Source organism: Anser cygnoides, chromosome 2 (assembly GCF_040182565.1).
Source record: "Anser cygnoides isolate HZ-2024a breed goose chromosome 2, Taihu_goose_T2T_genome, whole genome shotgun sequence".
Taxonomy (NCBI): Eukaryota; Metazoa; Chordata; class Aves; order Anseriformes; family Anatidae; genus Anser; species Anser cygnoides.
Genome location: NC_089874.1, coordinates 47,149,584 through 47,167,525, shown reverse-complemented (window position 1 = coordinate 47,167,525; position 17,942 = coordinate 47,149,584). Strand labels below are relative to the sequence as shown.

General features: G+C 45.0%; 1 protein-coding gene across 6 annotated transcripts in view; it reads right to left on the bottom strand.

Annotated features, from left to right (window-relative positions):
- Window positions 1–17,551, bottom strand: part of ZDHHC3 (zinc finger DHHC-type palmitoyltransferase 3) — a 32,267-nt gene extending 14,716 nt beyond the window's left edge. The window contains exons 1-4 of one of the 6 annotated variants that reach the window (XM_066992007.1): window positions 16,214–16,426; window positions 6,972–7,034; window positions 5,750–6,079; window positions 3,019–3,143 (exon numbers count right to left, since the gene is read on the bottom strand). In XM_066992007.1, coding sequence (XP_066848108.1) covers window positions 3,019–3,143; window positions 5,750–6,055 — 431 coding nt within the window. In that variant the 5' untranslated portion in view covers window positions 6,056–6,079; window positions 6,972–7,034; window positions 16,214–16,426. Of the gene's footprint in view, window positions 1–3,018; window positions 3,144–5,749; window positions 6,080–6,971; window positions 7,035–15,731; window positions 15,943–16,213; window positions 16,427–17,526 lie in introns of those variants that run through there. The other 5 variants (XM_013184765.3, XM_066992006.1, XM_066992009.1 and 2 more) reach the window with 5 other exon arrangements.
- Window positions 17,552–17,942: the final 391 nt, after the last annotated feature.

Below are 17,942 nucleotides of genomic sequence, written 5' to 3'. Positions count from 1 at the left end.
TAGTTTAGTTTTAACCTCGTCAGTCTCTGAAAATTCCCACAGATTAAGATATAACCAAAAAAAAAAATCCACACAACACAGATATGAAAAGCAGTAATGAATAAAGATATTTTTCAGAATTGCTAATAACAGATTAAGGTTTATTCGCTCTCACTAGCTTGTAGCAGGAACTTGTGGAAAACAAAATTCAAGCAAACATTACAAAGGACTCCTGACATCCAGGTAAGCCACATACTGGCATAAACCAGCTGTGGCAGTCAGTCAGGAAGACAGTACCACAATATACATTCAAGGTAAAATTAGATGTTGAAGTACTTCACGAAACCGCACTAATAAAAATCAAAATTCAAATTCTTGCCAGCGTGCACACTGTGGCTTGAAGTCAAATAATTAAAAGACTATTACTTTGTCTGAACATCAGTCTCCTGGTTAGTCAGTAACTGCTTCAACTCACATAATAAAAGAAGTCTTTTTCTCTGCTGCTCTCTCATATGATAGGAGACGAAAGGCAGTCTCCTGATACCACATTGCACAAACAAGCACAGAAATCAAATATGAAAAAAACACGAAACCCCAAACCAAACAAACAATAGACCCAGAAAGGAAACAGCAATAGCAAGCCCAGAACAATTCTGGCACCTCTAAAACAGAAAGAATTAAGGGCTGTGCTAATTTTTTTTATTTTTTCTTCTTAGAATTAGAGATATTCGAACCTTAATAGAAACAATAAACAACACCCAAAAACTTGAGAGAGCCTCAAATAAGAACATAAGCATGTTGTTATGAGCGCATATGAATAAATAATAAGAAACCTCTCTCTCGGAACAGCCTTGCGCTCGCCTGCGTTGCAGGAGGAGTAAATCCCCAAGGATACTTGCCATGCCTGAACAACAAATGAGTCCTGATGCTACATGGAAGGCTGGCCAGGCAGGAGCAGCCTCTCACCAGGTGGCCAGGCCAAGGGCTGCTTCTCCTCGGGCAGGCACAGGTACCCTGCTACCTGCTGGCCCCAGACGCAGTGGACAACAAGGAAAAGCCTCGTTTTGTTAGAATAAGCAGCTTGAAGTGATTTTTGACATACACGGGAAGTGAAATCAGCTGGTGTTGTAAAAACAAGTTATCTGCCTGACACAGGACAAGCATCAATTACTTGTTCTGGAAAATAAATAAATAAAAAAGGAAAAAAGCAGGGAGAGGGAGGCAGGTGGTTTCAAAGCAGGAAGATGCCTCCCTGTAGTCTAATTTAGTCTGCATTTTTCTGCGCATGCATGCAGGCTTCCCTAGGGCTCTGAAGCAGGCTGGGTACCAAAGTAATCCCTCCAGTTGCTCCTAGGCCCTAGCTCCCCTGAGGGCCAGCCTGAAGCAGCCAAATCAAGGAGCTCCATGAAGGAGGTAGCTAACGAAGGCTGAGAGAAGTCTCTTCACGCAGCATGAATGTGCCAAAAGGGGATGGACGGGAAACAGAAGGTGAAACTAGCTGGTGGAAAAGGACACACAGAACCTAAGGCTGGTAACGGTCAGCATCAGGGCTTGCCCGTACTCAGACATGCTCCCCCTCAACAACCCGGCTTCCAAATGCTGCAAGGAGCTGTCTGCTGGGCATGGGCTCTCACAAGATAGCATGGGGATCAAAAAGCACCCTGGTATTCCCTCCAGCAATACCTCCTGCTGATGCACCTGCACGACCTTGGTGTGTGAAAATCCAACAGATCTCCCTACCCTATAGGAAATGTTTGACTGAAGATTCTCAGCAGCATCAGACCAGCTCAGTGGATCAGTTTCCCACATCTTAGCGTCTATAAAATTAACTTAAAGCATACAAAAAAAGGTCTGTGGAGATGAGGTTTTGTGTTCAGCCAAACAGCCTTTTTTTTCATTTGCCCGTGCTGTGAGTCATCAGCAAGACAGCATTTTAGATGTGAAGTTTCATTCATAATTGACGAACTGTCAGAGGGGATTTTACAGTAGCATTAATAAGTGATAGGCACGATCACATTGCTCCTACTGAATAACCAACTCCTGATTTGGATTAAAATAAAAAGCCAATAACAACAAATTTGTGAACTAAAGCTCTGAGATGTGAAAAACACAAACAGCAGAGTTCATTCAGCTCGGCACCATGTGCTCCCCTCCCCACAAGACCCCTGCCTGAATCAGGGGTAACCATGATACAAGCTCTCGCAGTACGCGTTGGTTTTTGGGTAGAAAAGGAAGGGATACCAGTGCAAACTCATTAACTACTTACTGGAAAGCAGGTCTGCTTGTTTTAAAAGCAGAAGAAAAGTTTAGGAAGTAGTTATTTTTTTTTGCTTGCTGCCTTTAGTACTAAAAAGCTCACTACCAGTTACTCTCTTCAGAGAAGTTTATCCTAACAGAAAAAGAAAGGACATGACAGATCAGTAGGCATACTGATCTATCACAAAGCACAAAACAAAGCCACAGAACTCAAAGAAAATGAGGAAAAAAGAACTATTTAAAAAATAATAATATAGATATATACACACACTGTTACCCAAACTTTAGTTTTTAACTTAAACATCAATTCTAAATAGAAATTACAATTAAGCAAATGGGTCTGTTAAAAAGAAAAAAAAAAAAGGAGACAAACCTTACAAAGACATTACATTTTATGGCTTCCTCTACATTTCGGCATTTAAAGTCTCTTTTAAAGCCTTTTTTTTCTTTTTTTTTTCTTTTTACATGATACCCAGTATTGAGAACATTTACGGAGTGTCAATCACAGGTCTGAAGCCAAGGCAGCTTTTATGTGAAGCGTTTCTCATTTTGCAAGAGGTGGCCCTAGCCTGCTGTACGTGAAAAATTCCCAGAAAAGGCCTCAGATTTTTTCAGAGAAGCTTAAATGTGTTTGGCACTACCAGCAGCAGAATTTGGCTGCTAATCTTTCAATTTAACCACTCAAGTCTCACACTCCAGTAATAATTCAGATCCAGGCACACTGTATAACACTTGAGGTCCAGCCGTACCTGATAAAAGAGCAATTCTCATAGAAGACTTTACCTGCAGTGATGTGCTCTGTCAGGTTTGATGCTACAACATTTTGGGCACTTGTAAACCACCTGTCCTGGCTTTAGCTGTAAACTCTCAATGAACTCCTTTGTTGCATTACCTTTGGGTACAGCACCCTGTGGAAAAAGAAAGCAAAGAAGATCAACCTGTGGACATTACGAGTGCTCAGAATAGAGATGACTTAAAATTATGGAAGGGGAGGGAAAGAGATAAAAAACTTCCGTAATATCAGCAGAGTTTTAGGAAGAGCAAGAAAAAGAAATTAAAACAAGGTCCTAATGTATGGAACCAAATACTTAAACATCACTTTTTTTTTTTTAATTAAAAAACATAAGCAGCACCAGTAAGTCCTCGCCTAAGGAATCAACCTTCTGTAATCACATGGTAACCTTAAAATATTTAAGGATCCTTATCCCTCTCTTCACACCAATCAATGGATTTATCACCCCAGTGTTTCACGTCACAAACTGGAGACATCAGATGCTTTAACTCCACTAGAAGCTGCTACTTCTGAAGTATCATTGCGTACATTAACAGTTGCTGATAAACATCTCATGTATTAATAGCTACGCTTCCATTGTGTATTTGTTATTCAAATCAGGGTTTAACTTTCAAACGGAGCACACTTTCTAAGAATCCTCCCCCCAAATAAGACTAGATAAAACATTATTTGTGCAAATGCCACATTAAAAACAATATCTTTAAACAGGTGACATATAATTGCTGCAGAAGCCTGGACTTTCAAAAGTTTTCAAAAAGTTCAAGAGTTTCCACAGCCTTTCTATGGCCATAAAATTTGATCAAAAGAAAAAATATCACAAAATGTGATGTATGAAATCACTGCTGGTACATACTGAAATAAAAACAGGGATTTAACATTTTAACAGATTTCTGAAGGAATAGTCTATCTTTAATGCACCTGTACAACCTCTCAACAGCAATAAACAGGAATAATGGATATTACTAAAAGAACTGCACATTAGATCAGTATTGTAAAGTTCTCTTGAGCAGTCTTTGTATTTTTCCACTTAAACCTCTCAACAAACAGGCAAACTTAAATATTACTGTGACCAATTTCTACAAAACGCTACTGTTAATGTTCTCTCTTTTTAGTACACAGCAAAACTCAAAACCCTAGGTATGTTTTTAGCAAGAACACGCAGGAAGCAGTTCCTGAAAAGCACGACGCATCCTAACAGTTCTGAAGAATCCGGGTTTTAATTAATTTATGATAAGAATTCCTATTTGTTTGCCTCAGCAGCGTTCTCTGCTCCATTCTGATCCTGGATGTGCCCCTGGTTCTCCATTTTCTAGCGGCCTCTTCCACCCCAGACTTGCACCGTCTGCCCTGTGGATGCCCTGCATCCCTTCTCTTTATGTTCCCTTTTCCATTTTGTCTAGCTGATTTCTTCGTTAAAGTCTCTACAAAGAACAAAACAAAATCCCACTGGCTCTCTCCATCCACACACAAAAATCCCACCACATGCTGGTAATTAACATATATTTTCCAGATTTCTCTGCAGAGAGATTGTATCTGTTTCTGACACTGTGCTTGCCCCGTCTGCTTTAGAATATAGCTTTTGTTTCAAGAGTTACTGCTAACTCTGCAAAACAACTCCAGAGACCTGAAGGTCCCCAGGCATTAAAGCCACACAACGTACAATAATTAACAACAATGAGAACCCTTAGGACATAAACTATATCATAAATTGCTACAGTCCTGTGTTTGTCAGCCCAATGACCAAAAGCTTCAGAGTCTCAACTACTGCTCAAAGTTGTGTCCAGCAGCAGTAGCATGCAACAAGTCAGCCTTTGCTTTACCATAAGCTGTCAAACTACCCCAAATCAAGACATTTTTGCAGTGCTGTGGCTTCTGGGAGAGCTGAAAACTAGTATATAAATATTACACTGAAGTTTTAATGCAAGGTTTCAAGTCGAAAATTACATTTGAAAGGAACAATTTGAGTATCAGACACCCACTGTCGTTCCTAACAGAAACAAGAAGAATTAGTAGGAAGGGGCCAAGAGGAGTCCAAGCTTGTATTTCCTTCCGATGACTAGTGGGGATGGGGCTTTGAACTGAATCTCCTGTCCAGAGGTTGATAAGCAAACACAGCCATTCAGAATAAGCATCATGGTAATAAACTGTATCTCTAATAAGGCAACGTCCTACAGACACATTACAAGGGGCTGCTAAAATTCTTATGCTCCCTGCCTGCCCACAAACTTTCAGCTCCTAGCATACTCACACAATATTTGTTTTAGCATGGTCCAATAAACTCCACTAAATCACCAGCATGAGAGGTGGCAGCGTGGCTTTTCAAAACACCACCAACTCTACTCCATTCTGCTGGAGCAATACTTGACAAGGCAGACAACCAAAACCAGCTTTTCCTGATTTGCTGTTTCTCAAGACACGACAAGCCACAAACATGAGACTTGGCATCGGTGAGAAAACAGTGTCAGAGAGAAACGCTCGCCTCCTCAGCATGAAGAGAGGAGCTGCTCACACGAGGCGAAATCTAAAGCTGGGTCCTTGACTTTGCGTTTGACTTGAGTGGGCTGAGGAATTAGCATAGCACATCAGCAGCCTCACTCGGCAGGCTGACACACACAAGTTATTTAAATCTGCCGCTCACTCAGCAAACAAGTTACCCAACATCTATCAGATAAGAAAAACACTGCCTTTTTCTTTCCCAGACGTACAGAGAGATATACTTACTGGATCTGTCAGCATAGCTCGAAAATGTGAAGCCAAAGCGAGGAAAGCCAAGGTGTTGAACAGCGTGCCATTGATGACACTATAAACGTAATCTCTCGATGGAACCAGCATGACAAGAAGGACTACGAAGTCGGCGTAGAACACCAGCATCCAGGTGACGACAGCACATGCAATACCACAGCCATCTCGAATAAACCACATTGTTCCCAGGGAAGCGCGGCTAGGAGGTGGAACGCACTTTTCTGGCTGTAGGTATTCAGGTTTCCTTTCAATATCTCTGAAGCGGTGGACTGGAGTAAGCATCATAGGCTATTATGTCCATACTTGCATCTGAAAGAGAACCAGAAACGGCGTTCACCGCTTTGCGAGGCACGCAGCGATCTTTTCACATGGTGGTACTGGGATCACATGAGAAACTCCAAATTGCTGAAAGCAAGTTGAAAAAAGCAGAAAAGACAAATAAATCCAACGAGAAATAATGGATTTGGAAACCAGACTCTCACGCTTATCAGAACACTTCTTACCCAGAAGACTCTAAGTGCTTTTAAGACTTGCTTAATTACACATTAAATCCACCAGCATGCCACCTCCACTCCCACAGAGGAAAGGCAACAAGTATTTTAATGAAGAGCACAGCAATCAGGTGGGTGCCGACGGGAGCGGCCACAGCTGGGGCTGAAGCAAGAACTGGCCACTGCCACGGGGAAAAGAGCAAAGACCTGGCAGAGTCCCCTTCTGCTGGATCAGACCTGAGGAAGGGAAGGGAGCCTTGGGGTTAAAACTGCAAAAACAGCCTGCTGAGGAGTTACAGTGGCAGGAACTACTGAAGCAGTAGCCCTGTGCTCTTCTCTCCTTTGGCTTTATGACCCTCTTAAGCCTTCTGCTCTGCCATCCTTACCCTGGCAGCTTTGCTCCATCCCTTGATGGCGTTTGTTTTGCCTCCCCGTTAGTGCTCCCAGCTAAGTCCCCTCCACTGTAACATGGGCACTAACACAACACACCTGCTGCATCGCCTTGTCCTCTCCATCTCTGTAGGCACCTTACCTACCTAGACGGCAAGGTCCATTGTGGAAGCAGAAATTGCTTCCCTTGCTGTAGTTTCAGCGTAACTCCCACTGAACTTAAGCATTTGAGAAAAAAAAAAAAGGTGCTCATACAACTCTGGCAAGGGATCAGTCGGCCCGCGCTGGGAGCTTACGCCACTCCAAATGTCAGCACACACCTGGGACGCTACGCTTTGAAAGTGGCTCTTCACACACCCAGCGACTTCTTCCAAAAGACACTTCTAAAAAAAAAAATATTTGCTCAATGCTCTGAAGGCTCAGAAACGCCACGGTCTCTGCGCAAGGACCCACCTTCTACAAAAATGGATACAATGATTTTGGTACCAAATACATTGAACCTCATATACCCAAACAGCCACCTCCTATTTTGACATGTAAGCATTATTCTCACCTCTTTTCAAAAAATAGAGTGCATTTTTCCATTTTAATTCAGAGAAAGAGAGACAATGTTCACAGTTAGTTACGTTTTCTGCCTAAACAGTTCACACTGAAGCTATTTTTGTGTTCGACTGTTCAAGAGAAATGAATGCTGTTGCCTAGACAAAATGGATAAATTTTACAGGAAATGTGGTGAGAAGATCACAAACATATCCAGGACCTTAAACTTCTCTCAAGACATTTATGGCTAAATTCTCTCGAGTACAGGGGAAAAGCTCTACTTTGCATACCACCAACCTACACGGAGATGCTGTTGCCCCTACCTGGACAGCAAGAAGGAAGATAGCTGGCTTTTTAAGTGTTGTTTCAAGACAGGGAGTCTCTCACAGCCAAAAGTTAAAGCTATTAATGAGCAGGATGATTAATTAAACTCCGGCACAAAAATGATGAGCTTGTGTGTCTCAGTGCAAGTGACACAGAGGTGACTGGATACTTAAAAGGAACAGGTATTGCCACAGAGAGAGGCAGAACTCAGGAGCGCAGTTTCTAGCTAGCACGCAGCAGATGAACCAGGAGGGTTATGAAAGCAAACACCTGACCAGCAGGTGATAACCACACTGTTTTCTTTCTGGCATAACCGGTATAAATAAGCTAGGAGAAATAGGTATTTCCTTGTATTTCCGCTTTTAACATTTAGTTTGCTGCCAAGTGAAATAATTCAGGATGTTTTATGGGTCTGAAAAAAGTCACATGGATTAATGTTAGAGCATACCAACTTTGTATTTATATCTATATCACACAACAGAAAAATCAAGATAAAAACGTGCACGTGTGTCTCGTGTCTCGTTTACTTTGGCAAGAAAAAAAAAATTCTCATTCACAAAACTCACATATCAAGTTGTAATTATTTGGTATTTTAACCACAGCTATAATTTAGCCTCATGACACCTGATACTTAGGGAGAGAAGCCATATAATTTTCAGAAGAAGCAATTACCCATACAGTCTGCTGGCCTAAATTCAGTTAAACCTACACCTACTACTAAATCCATACCTTTTCCCCATATTTTCACTATTTGTGTATGGATGCATATATTTATACATTCACAAAATACCTTTTAAGTCTATAAAGACTCAATCACCCCCAAACGTAACTGTTTAACCTTCAATGCATTAATAATCTTATTTAAATTGTCATGCTGCTTTGCAGCTCAAAATAAATCTGATAAAAGACTCATGCCTGACAATTACGTTTTAATTGACAGTAACATCATATTGCATTAAAAAAAACCAGTGATATAGATGTTCAGTTTTCAAACTAAAAGTTTAGGCTTGACGCATCAGGTGGGACAGTCCTGAACACAGACTTCCAGGATTTTCTGCCTAGACTCTGTGAGGCTTTTCATTTTTTTCCCCCCCTGAGGTTTTATTTTCCAAAGCAAAGGAATGAAACAGTCACAAGAAAAGCAAACTCCTATCTAACAGAGGAATTATTCTGACAAGTCACGTTAAGGTCGGTATTAGTAGAGACCAACTGAAAGCTAGACAAGTGCATGCTGATTAAAATTGCGGGTTTAGCCTGGAACAGCACGCTTCAGCAGCCAAAAGAAAATTCAGACCTCTTGCTAATACAGGAAGTGGTTTCACTCCGATGAAAGTTCTCTCAGAAATATTACTGAGTTAAAGGAAAATAAAAACCTATTGCTGTGGAACCGTCCAAGGAGAACCTGAGAGGACCCCTGAGGCACCTCGGTCTGCAGCTGGGGCCCAGCTCCTGCGGAGCAGTAAGGGAGCGCGGACAAGGCCTTGGCGCAGGCCTCCAACGCTGCCTTCTGCCTGGAGGACAGATGTGTTATTTAATGCACTTGGTTATTTAATACTGGCTTTACAGTCATCATCAGGCGACAAAATGAAAAATCAGTAATCACTACATAAACACCATTCATTATTTGATACACACGTTCGTGTTTCAGCGTACAGTATCTTAGAGTCAAGCTACAGGAGCACAGAGCCTCAGCTTCTCTTTTATATAGCCTGGCTAACTTTTTAAATTCCTTGTTCTTACGTACATACATACATAAAGAAGCTTGTGGCAGGGGTAGCAGCTTGCCCTGGTGAGTCTGCCCTCAAATCACCCCGCACACAAACTTAATTTACAACCCCCAGCTGGAGTATGTCAGTCGCTCCTGCTCCGGAGCAAACACTATGTAAACGAGGAAGGGGAAGAACTTAATCATGGTGTCAGGCTACAGGAGAGGCCGGCAGGTAAGCGTGAGATGTAATGACAGCAAACACATCCATTTAGCTTAAGGACGTGTCAGAGCAAAAACCTTTTTTTGTTTTTTTAATCTGGGAGGCATTTAGCATTACAGGAATAATCAAAGACATAAGTAATATAGACATTAGAAATGCAAACAAAATAAATTAAAACCCACTTCCTGCCAAATGAATGCTTACAATATGCTATTACACCTTTTATAAATTAAGTAACTGTCTTTTGACCTAAGTCATGCCTAAAATCTATTTTTAATGGCCTGCGACTGCTGAATGACGTGTTAAGAGTGAACTACCGTATGATTTGGGCCTTCACCCAATGGCTTTCTGAAGGCTACCTGACGTCCTGATCTTATAAAAAGTACACAAAAATGACGCCATCATCGTCACCCCGCTGATTTTCATGTAATTACTCACGCTGGAAAAGCGAAGCACATCGGTATGATTTGCAAAACTGCAGTATTACCACGTAGACATTGCAACCATTTCCTCTATTAGAACTCCATTAACATTCAACTTTGGGAAGAGGTTCTGTTTTGTCAGAATAACTAAGTGAATTTCAAATTCTGCCTATTTTATTAAAACAATCTTGAACAAGAGATAGACAGACAAGGGGAGGACCCTGTAAGGGGCTTCAGTTTGAAGGGATTTCAGCTTTTTGAGGAGGGTCAGTTCGGGTCTTTTATTCACTTTAAAGAGGTACTTTGGAACAGTTTCTGTAACACACAGAACCAGGGCTCACTGCCAGCACTTTGAGAGCTGATAAATAATTCTAAAGTTAACTTTTTATTGTCATCAAAAGGAAGCAAACATACGTTACCAGTCACATTATATTCATGACGCAGCTAAACTAGGTGATCTAGATACACTGGACATCCCCTTATACAAAACAAAAATTAAAACCTATATTATATATATATATGTATATATTTACTTAAATATATATGAACTGTGAGATGTCACTTTGAAGTTTATTTCAGTTTTCTGTACATAAAATCACACTGATTAAAACATTACATATTTTATATTTCTTTGCAACAGAAGTGGAAGTATGCCTTCTAACTAACAGGGTATTTACCTGTGCTTCTCCTGCCATGATTTCACGTAGTCCACGTCTAGCAACAAGCCTGTCAAAACTTGCCAAAGCAAGTTCTAGCAGGAATAATAATAAGGAAATACCAATATTCTGTCTATTCTTTCCTAATGGTTTCTGCAAGACCTGAAAGGCTTTATCAGATCAACGGGAGTGGAATGAGAATGCTGAGAATTTTTGGCAGTCTCCTGCTGATTCATCCAGATATCCATCAGCCTTGCAGTTTTCAGCCGCTGGTATACAAAACCCTGAAGGATCAATGGGACTTTTCTAACAGGTCTGTGAATGGCAACTGAAAAAAGCAGGCTTATATTCATTATAGAAAGCTGTACTTCCATTGGAATATTTTAACAGTAGTTTAAAAAAATAGTGAAAAAAAAAAGGATTAAAAACTGTTTTTCTCTGGTTAAGATGGCAAAAGCATTAGGGAAGAATCAGGCACTGGGATCTTAACACTGCACTGCCAAGCCACCTGAGTACTGGGATCAAAATGTCACAGTGCAAAGTCAGTTCTGCCAGCCCTACTCCAGCCGCCCCAGAAGCAGGGTAACAGGATTGTGCCTGGTGCAGAAAAGTTTTCATTTTTCTTCTGGAAATTCAGGCACATTGAGAGGTACAGTTTCAGCCTAGGCACTACATTACCAGCTACCCTTGTGCTCACAAACATCTCAGATTCACCTGAAGCCTCCAGCTATTGAAGTTGTGTCATTTCAACACAGTTTCAGTTCTCATACTGAATGAAAATGGCCTAAATGGATCAGAATGTCAATTATACTAAAACCACTAAAAATAATCTTAAAACGTGACAAGACTTTAAAAAAATGTATTTTTGAGGCTAAATGCATAGACTTGCATTACTTGTCTTAGGAAAAGGGAAGGAGAGCACATAAAACCACACGGTACTACAGGTACAAAGTTTTCTACACACAAATGTAGTGAGTGGCTGTATTACTAAGCTGCATTATAGACAGTTTAGAAAACTGTTTACAATGTCATTTCACTATTTTCAAGAATAACCTAGTTTTTTTTAAATTATTATTATTTTGAAGGGTCCATGCATTAACAACAGCTTAGTAAAAATGGATCACTAAAAGCACACTTAAAGAGGTGAGGGATATTTTGTTTGTTCCTTGTTTTTATTGGAAGCATCTTATTAGAGGGAAGATTTAATTGAAGGTGTGTATTCCTGAAGAATATGTATGAATGGGAATATGAATATGTAGAGGGAAGATTTCCCTAAGGAGAGCAGGGAGGAGTGGAAATTACCTCAAAGACATCTGTCAGATCTAGAAACTCCATCCTCAAGGCTGAGGCTGACGGGCTTGAAAGAGGTAGCCTAAAAAGGCACAAAACCCCCAGTCCTCTCACTGACATCACTGTAAGCAAGAAGCAACCTCTGCAGTGTCAGTGGAGTTCCATTAGTATAACTGTAAGGAAAATAAGGCCATGTTTTCTCAATTAATAAAAGCATGTTTGTGATACGCAGTCTCTCTGGACAGATGGTAACAGTTTCCTGGTTAATGCCCCTATCATTTCTGTTTAACCAACAGATATACGTTGTGTTAAGTAAAATATAATGCAATAAAGACTCACCTACGAGTCTTGAGTTATTTGGTAAATGATTCCACCCCCACCTGCAAGGCTTGTTAGCTGCTAGCCGGAGCAAAGAAGAGACACGACAAAGTTACTGTCCAAGGTACGGGAACACTGAACCACTACGGACGGGTGACAAAATGGGGACAACAAGAAGGAACGGGACACAAGTCAGAAGTACAGTAAAGAATAAGGTCAGGCTTGGATCTGACTTGGCCTTATCCCAATTTCAGCGATCTCCACGAGCAGTTGACCAGAGCACTGCAGAGATGTCAGCTACTTCCTAAAGCTGTTACTGAGTAAGAACCATCACAGAACAATCACAACTTTTTCACTATCAGAGCTGCAAGGGCCATTGAGAAATTCTGTCACTTCAATCTCAGTTTCCTGACAGACTAAATACATGCGAGCCACTAATCTATGTAAAAAGAGAAATGTTAGAGCTCAACCTGCAAATACAAGCCACCCTTGTGGCCTCATCACCTACCTGGAATAAGGACTAGAAGGACAGAACAACCTTGCAGAAAGGACTGCACTGGGAAACAGAAAATGACTGGGGATGTCACGCTTTCCCACAGCGCTGCAGTTATTGTGAACAGACAGCCTCATGAGATACGAGACAGGAGAAGCTGTCCTGGCCTTCTAGACAGCTTTCCAATTTTGATGCTGACTCAGGACTTAAAACAGCGAGCCATTGTTTTAAAGGAATTTAATCCACTGGATTAAGGGAATTTAAACTCTCAATTTGTCTAGTGTAAACCTTTTGAAAAAAGGGAAAGAAGAAATTAAAGGAGGATGGTTTGCTTAGACACTAAAAATAATACCAGTTATATATGTTAAAAACTACGCTGCTTTCATGGCATTAAAATTATTTTCCTGAGAAGCAGAACAGAGGGTTTTTTTTTTTTTTCCTTCATCTTGCTCCTAATAAGACACTGGCAGAACTATCCCAGTCTAAAGAATATTCAGAGTATTACCTTTCAAGGCAGAAAGAGCCCCTTAGCTACCAGACATACCTTTTCACTCGGTCTGACCCGGGATTTGGCTCTTGCCTGCCTCTGCTACAGCCCCCCCTCAAAAGCATGAGCAAGTTGCTGCCTCTCCTACTTTATTCCCCCACTTGTAGTCTACACTTCTTCCCTACCACATCAGGGAGTTTCAAAGATAAAGGTATGAGAGCTTGAAGGCATTTAGATTTTAAATCTAAGTACTGCACCTAAGCAGCTACCTAAACCAGATACAGAAGGACACAGGGCACACACTAAAATAGCACGTTAATGAAACAGTGACAAAAAAAAAATCACCTCTACCCTAAAATGAAAATTGTGACTATCACGATCCAACTTTATGACGTTAAGAGTCAGCCTACGAGAAAGCTATGGTGCTGCTTCAGGGAACTGGAAAAACCTGCAGGTTCAGATTGCCCCACGTTAAAGTTTTTAAAACATAGCAAAGAACTTTTTGATTGGCAACTAGTATTTGTTTTGCTCACTGATGCACTAGCAAGCACAAGTGATCTCTCTTTCCACAAAGAATAGATTTCTGTGGGTAAACATTAATTTTGTTATCCTTTGAAATACCGAGACCTGGAGACCAGACTAACTGCAATGCAGGATGTGTTGTCTGTCCATCCTACACCGTATTGGACATCAGTGATAGAAGCAGTCATTGCAAAGAGCAAAGGTGCGTATCACATTCCCATCTCCCTTTAATCCCCTGCTATAGCCCTCTGATTTCTGATCTCTCTGCATGGTACTGCTGTCTTTCCACTAGGGCGGAGAATAGGACCCTAACTCGCATTGTCATTTTTATTTTTAAATTATTATTAAATAGTGTAGTGCTTCACATTACCCATTTTCAATCTTACTGCTTCCATCTGAGCCCATCCGCCGTAACTTCTGAAAGCTGCACATTTCAGACTGGTCCCTGCGTTACGGCAGAGCTTGTAGCTGCACCTCACGAACACACCATCCACCACCAGCCTCGCAGCAAAAACATCAACAAGGGCCGTGCGTTTCCTCCCATTCAACATCCTCCCCTTTCCCACGGGGCATTAACATTTGAGTTTTCTGTGTCCTTACTTGCCACTAGAGCGCATGGAGCGGTGAGTCCCAACATTTTTCTGGCTGAACCCTGCTGCTGCAGCCAGCAGCTCTCCCAAGGACCCCCAGCTCCGGGCCAAAGGAGGTCACCTGCCCGTGCTGCTCTGCAGTAAGAGCCAGGGCACGGCTGCCCCGTCCCGTAACACCTCGCACCTACCAGCTGGGAGCAGGTGCTGGGGGAGGCCTTTGGCACCCACAGCCTGCAGAGGCGAGCTGGCTTTTCCTTTTGGGCTCCCTCAAAAGGACGATGAGCAAAGAGCTACTGGCAGACTTGCTGCACTGCAGCTCCAGTCAAGTTGCAGCTCTTTTTTCTTCTTGTCTGCACAACCCAGGAAACATGCAGCTCTCGTAGGGAAAGCTTTAACTTGTCATTTTCTCCACAGCAACTTTAAGTTTCAGTTAAATACGTTATTCTGAGTACCATCATTCATACCTGGTTTGCTTCAGCCAGCTAAGCACAGGGCAGGGGAAATAAAAAGCGACAAGAAGCTTTTATAACCCCGTCACATACTACATTACCCTCTGTCTTCTTTCACAAAGGCAGAAAAGCTGTATTCCACGGTATCACCCTAAGAAAAAGGTCATGTCTACGCTGCAGAGAGACCAGAGACAGCCATAAGCTCACTCAGTTCACATCTGCAGCAACTAGCTGAGCTACAGCCAAGCCGTTTTCAGACTGAATCAGCCTGGGTGCCCATCACTGACACTGTGGTCGCCTCTACAGGATACATGTCCCATTACCACAGAATCACAGAACTGTCCTAACAGCATGGCTGTGCCAGCAAGTTTCCACAAAATAAAGCAACGCGTGGCTTTAAACTACATCGCCCATGTGGCACTGCTAGCTCCTGTTCCATTTGAAACTCACAGAAACCCAGCTATCCTGAAAAGCAAACTCACACCAGGTAAGCAGCAGGGATTCACCAAAGCAGGGTTACCATTGCCTGGGCTACACGCACGCTCCTTTAGACTGTCACCTGTCCCCTTTGCGGGGGCGAAGGAAACTGTGCCCCAAAGACACACAACTACCTGGGCATAGCGGGTGCACATCTGCTGAGGAATGAGGCGTTCATCTTCTTACAGCCTGCTGGGTTAAATCATGTTTTGTCACTTCTGTCTACTACCAAAAGCCAATTTCAAAGAGAAATACATACCCTGTCTGCAACTATACTTCTGAAAATGATAACAGAAACACATCAATACCCCGTTTGTGCTGGGGGTGTAGAAGTACCCTCAGTTTTTAGGCAGACCTCACATTTTCCCTGTTACAAACCCGTACCTGCACAGAGCTTCTGGATCGCACCTCCTAAATTTCAACGAGTCAGCCACAACTTACTACCACAAGCAGCTCCCATTGGTATGACAAACACTATTGCGTCAGAGAGACGGCACCGTAGTCGTAGTGTTTGAAGGACGGGATCTTTGCCGCACACGGGGCTGCGATCTTAAAGACGGGAATCCACGCGTGGCTCCACTTACCGTGGCAATGTCTGCGGTGCTCTACAAAAGCCGTGTGTGTTGCTTTCGCAGGGCGAGAAAAGCGCGGTGCGCGCCGAAGCGTTGCCATCTCCCACACTGGGCATCAGAGGCAGGCAGCCCTTCCTTACCCTGCGAATCCTTCCCACCCGAAAGACCGTGTGGATTGGGGCAGGGTCCTTCCCCACCACCCCATACACTAGGAATTGGGGCAAGCTCCTTCCCCACCACCCCAGCCCCTAGGAACTGGGGCAACCTCCTTCCCCAGCACCCCTCCTGGCCACAAGACGCAGCTCCCGCTCGCTGTGCCGGGACCCAGGCACCCCACAGGGCTCCGAAACCCCCCGGGGGGGGGGGGCACCACCGGGCCTCGTCCCGCGGTCCCCTCCCTCCCAGCGGGCCCCCACCTCCTCCCGGAGCACCGCGGCCCCCCCCCCCCCCGCCGCCCTCCTCCCGGTAAACACCGCCCCGCCGCCGCCACCTACCCCGCAGGCCGCCCCGCCGCCCTGCGAGCTGCCAGCGGCCCCGTTTGCCGTGCCGGTGCGGGTCCCGGTGCCGGTGCGGGTCCCGGTGCCGGTGCGGGCAGCCCCGCACACGCGGCCCCGGCGGCGCCCCCCCCCCCCGGCCCCCTCACGCGGTTCTCGGCGGGGCGGCGCCGGGAGCCACCAGGAAGCGAGCGGCGGCCCCGGCCCCGGCCCCGGTCCCTCCCCGCCCCGCCCCGGGGCACGGGCACAGGGCGGGCAGCGGCTCCGCCACCGGCTCGGCTCGGCTCGGCTCGGCCCGGCCCGGCCCGGCCGCCTGCCGCAGGGCCCCGCCTGCCCTCTGCGCGCCTGGCCGAGGGCTAAATGGGATAAATTCGGGGGGGTTGGGGAAATGTGGGGGCCGGGGGGCAGCGCTGCGGCCCCCACCGCCGGCGGTAAGCACGGGGCGAGGCGCTGGTGCCCGTGGTGGCGTGAATCGGGGAGCGCCGGGTGGCTCCCCCCGGGCTGGGTCTGGCTGGCTGGGGTTTTTTAGTTTCAGCCACCGCGTGCTGTCGCGTACCGTAATGAGGTTAGGCAGAAAGTCGCCGCTTTGCCATCCCTAGAAAAAAACACCGTTGTCCTTCTGTCTGATAACCTCCGGGGTTGCCTTTCTTTAGAAAAAGGATTTTAAACACACCAAGAAGCAATCTCCGCAGGGAGAGGATGCTTCCTGCCACCCCTGAGGAAATGGGGAGCCGGACCTGGAATTCCCGAGCCTCCGGAAAACTGCTGTTTGCATGTATATGCTGCAGAGCGGCTCGCTGGGCTTTGAACCATGCAAGGATTTGACCCACGTTAGGTAGGCTCCAGGCTGGGATAGCGGAAAGGGGGGAAAAAACCATCATCTTCCCTTGCATTTATGGCTTGCATTTATAGCTGTGAGCCAGGCAGAACCAGGAGCCACAGTACCTGTGCTCTCGCTGGGAATCACACAGTGCACCTGCATTAACACTTGAGGTCAGATCGGGACGGAATTTTATAAGGCACTTCCCAATTTCCACTTCCCACTGTTTGCCTCCCACGCCAGAATATTAGGACCTAAAAATTGCGCTGCGGGGCCAGACGAAGGGAAAGCGTGTGACCCTGGCCCCTTTCCCACAGGGTCACTGCTGTCACCTGGCCCCGCTCACCTCCCCAGGTCAGTGGGGAAGGCGAGCCACCCGAGGCTCCGCTGCCGGCTCTCCTTTCAGGGAACGGGTCAGCCGCCACCACGCCGTGATCCCTGCGTACAGGAACGGCGCTGCAGGTGAGCCGTGGGACGCATCCCAGATATGCACCTGCTAGTGGATGTACAGCCCACCAGAAGCGCTGCAGGGCGAGACTCCCAAGCGCCTTCCACACCGCAGGCTTGCTCCTGTTGTGTTGTGCTCCTTGCTCTGGGCACAGCCACCAGCACCCTACACGTTTAATGCAGCGAGGAGCCTCGGGGGCTGCAGGCACCTGCAGGAGCCGTGGCAGCACGGTCACACAAGGCCTTGGCCAGCGGGTGTGCATCAGGACGAGGCTTGGGAGCTCCTAGGGGAGCCTGGAGGTTGTGCACAAGAGCTGCGTGAGGAACGGGAACCTGCCACCAACCGCCCCTCGTCACGGAGCTCTCAAAGAGAACAACCCCCGTAATTAATGCCTGGCACGCTTTTAATTACTTAATTAATTACTCCTTCCCAGGGGGAAGCCCGGGGGCGCTCGGACCTCT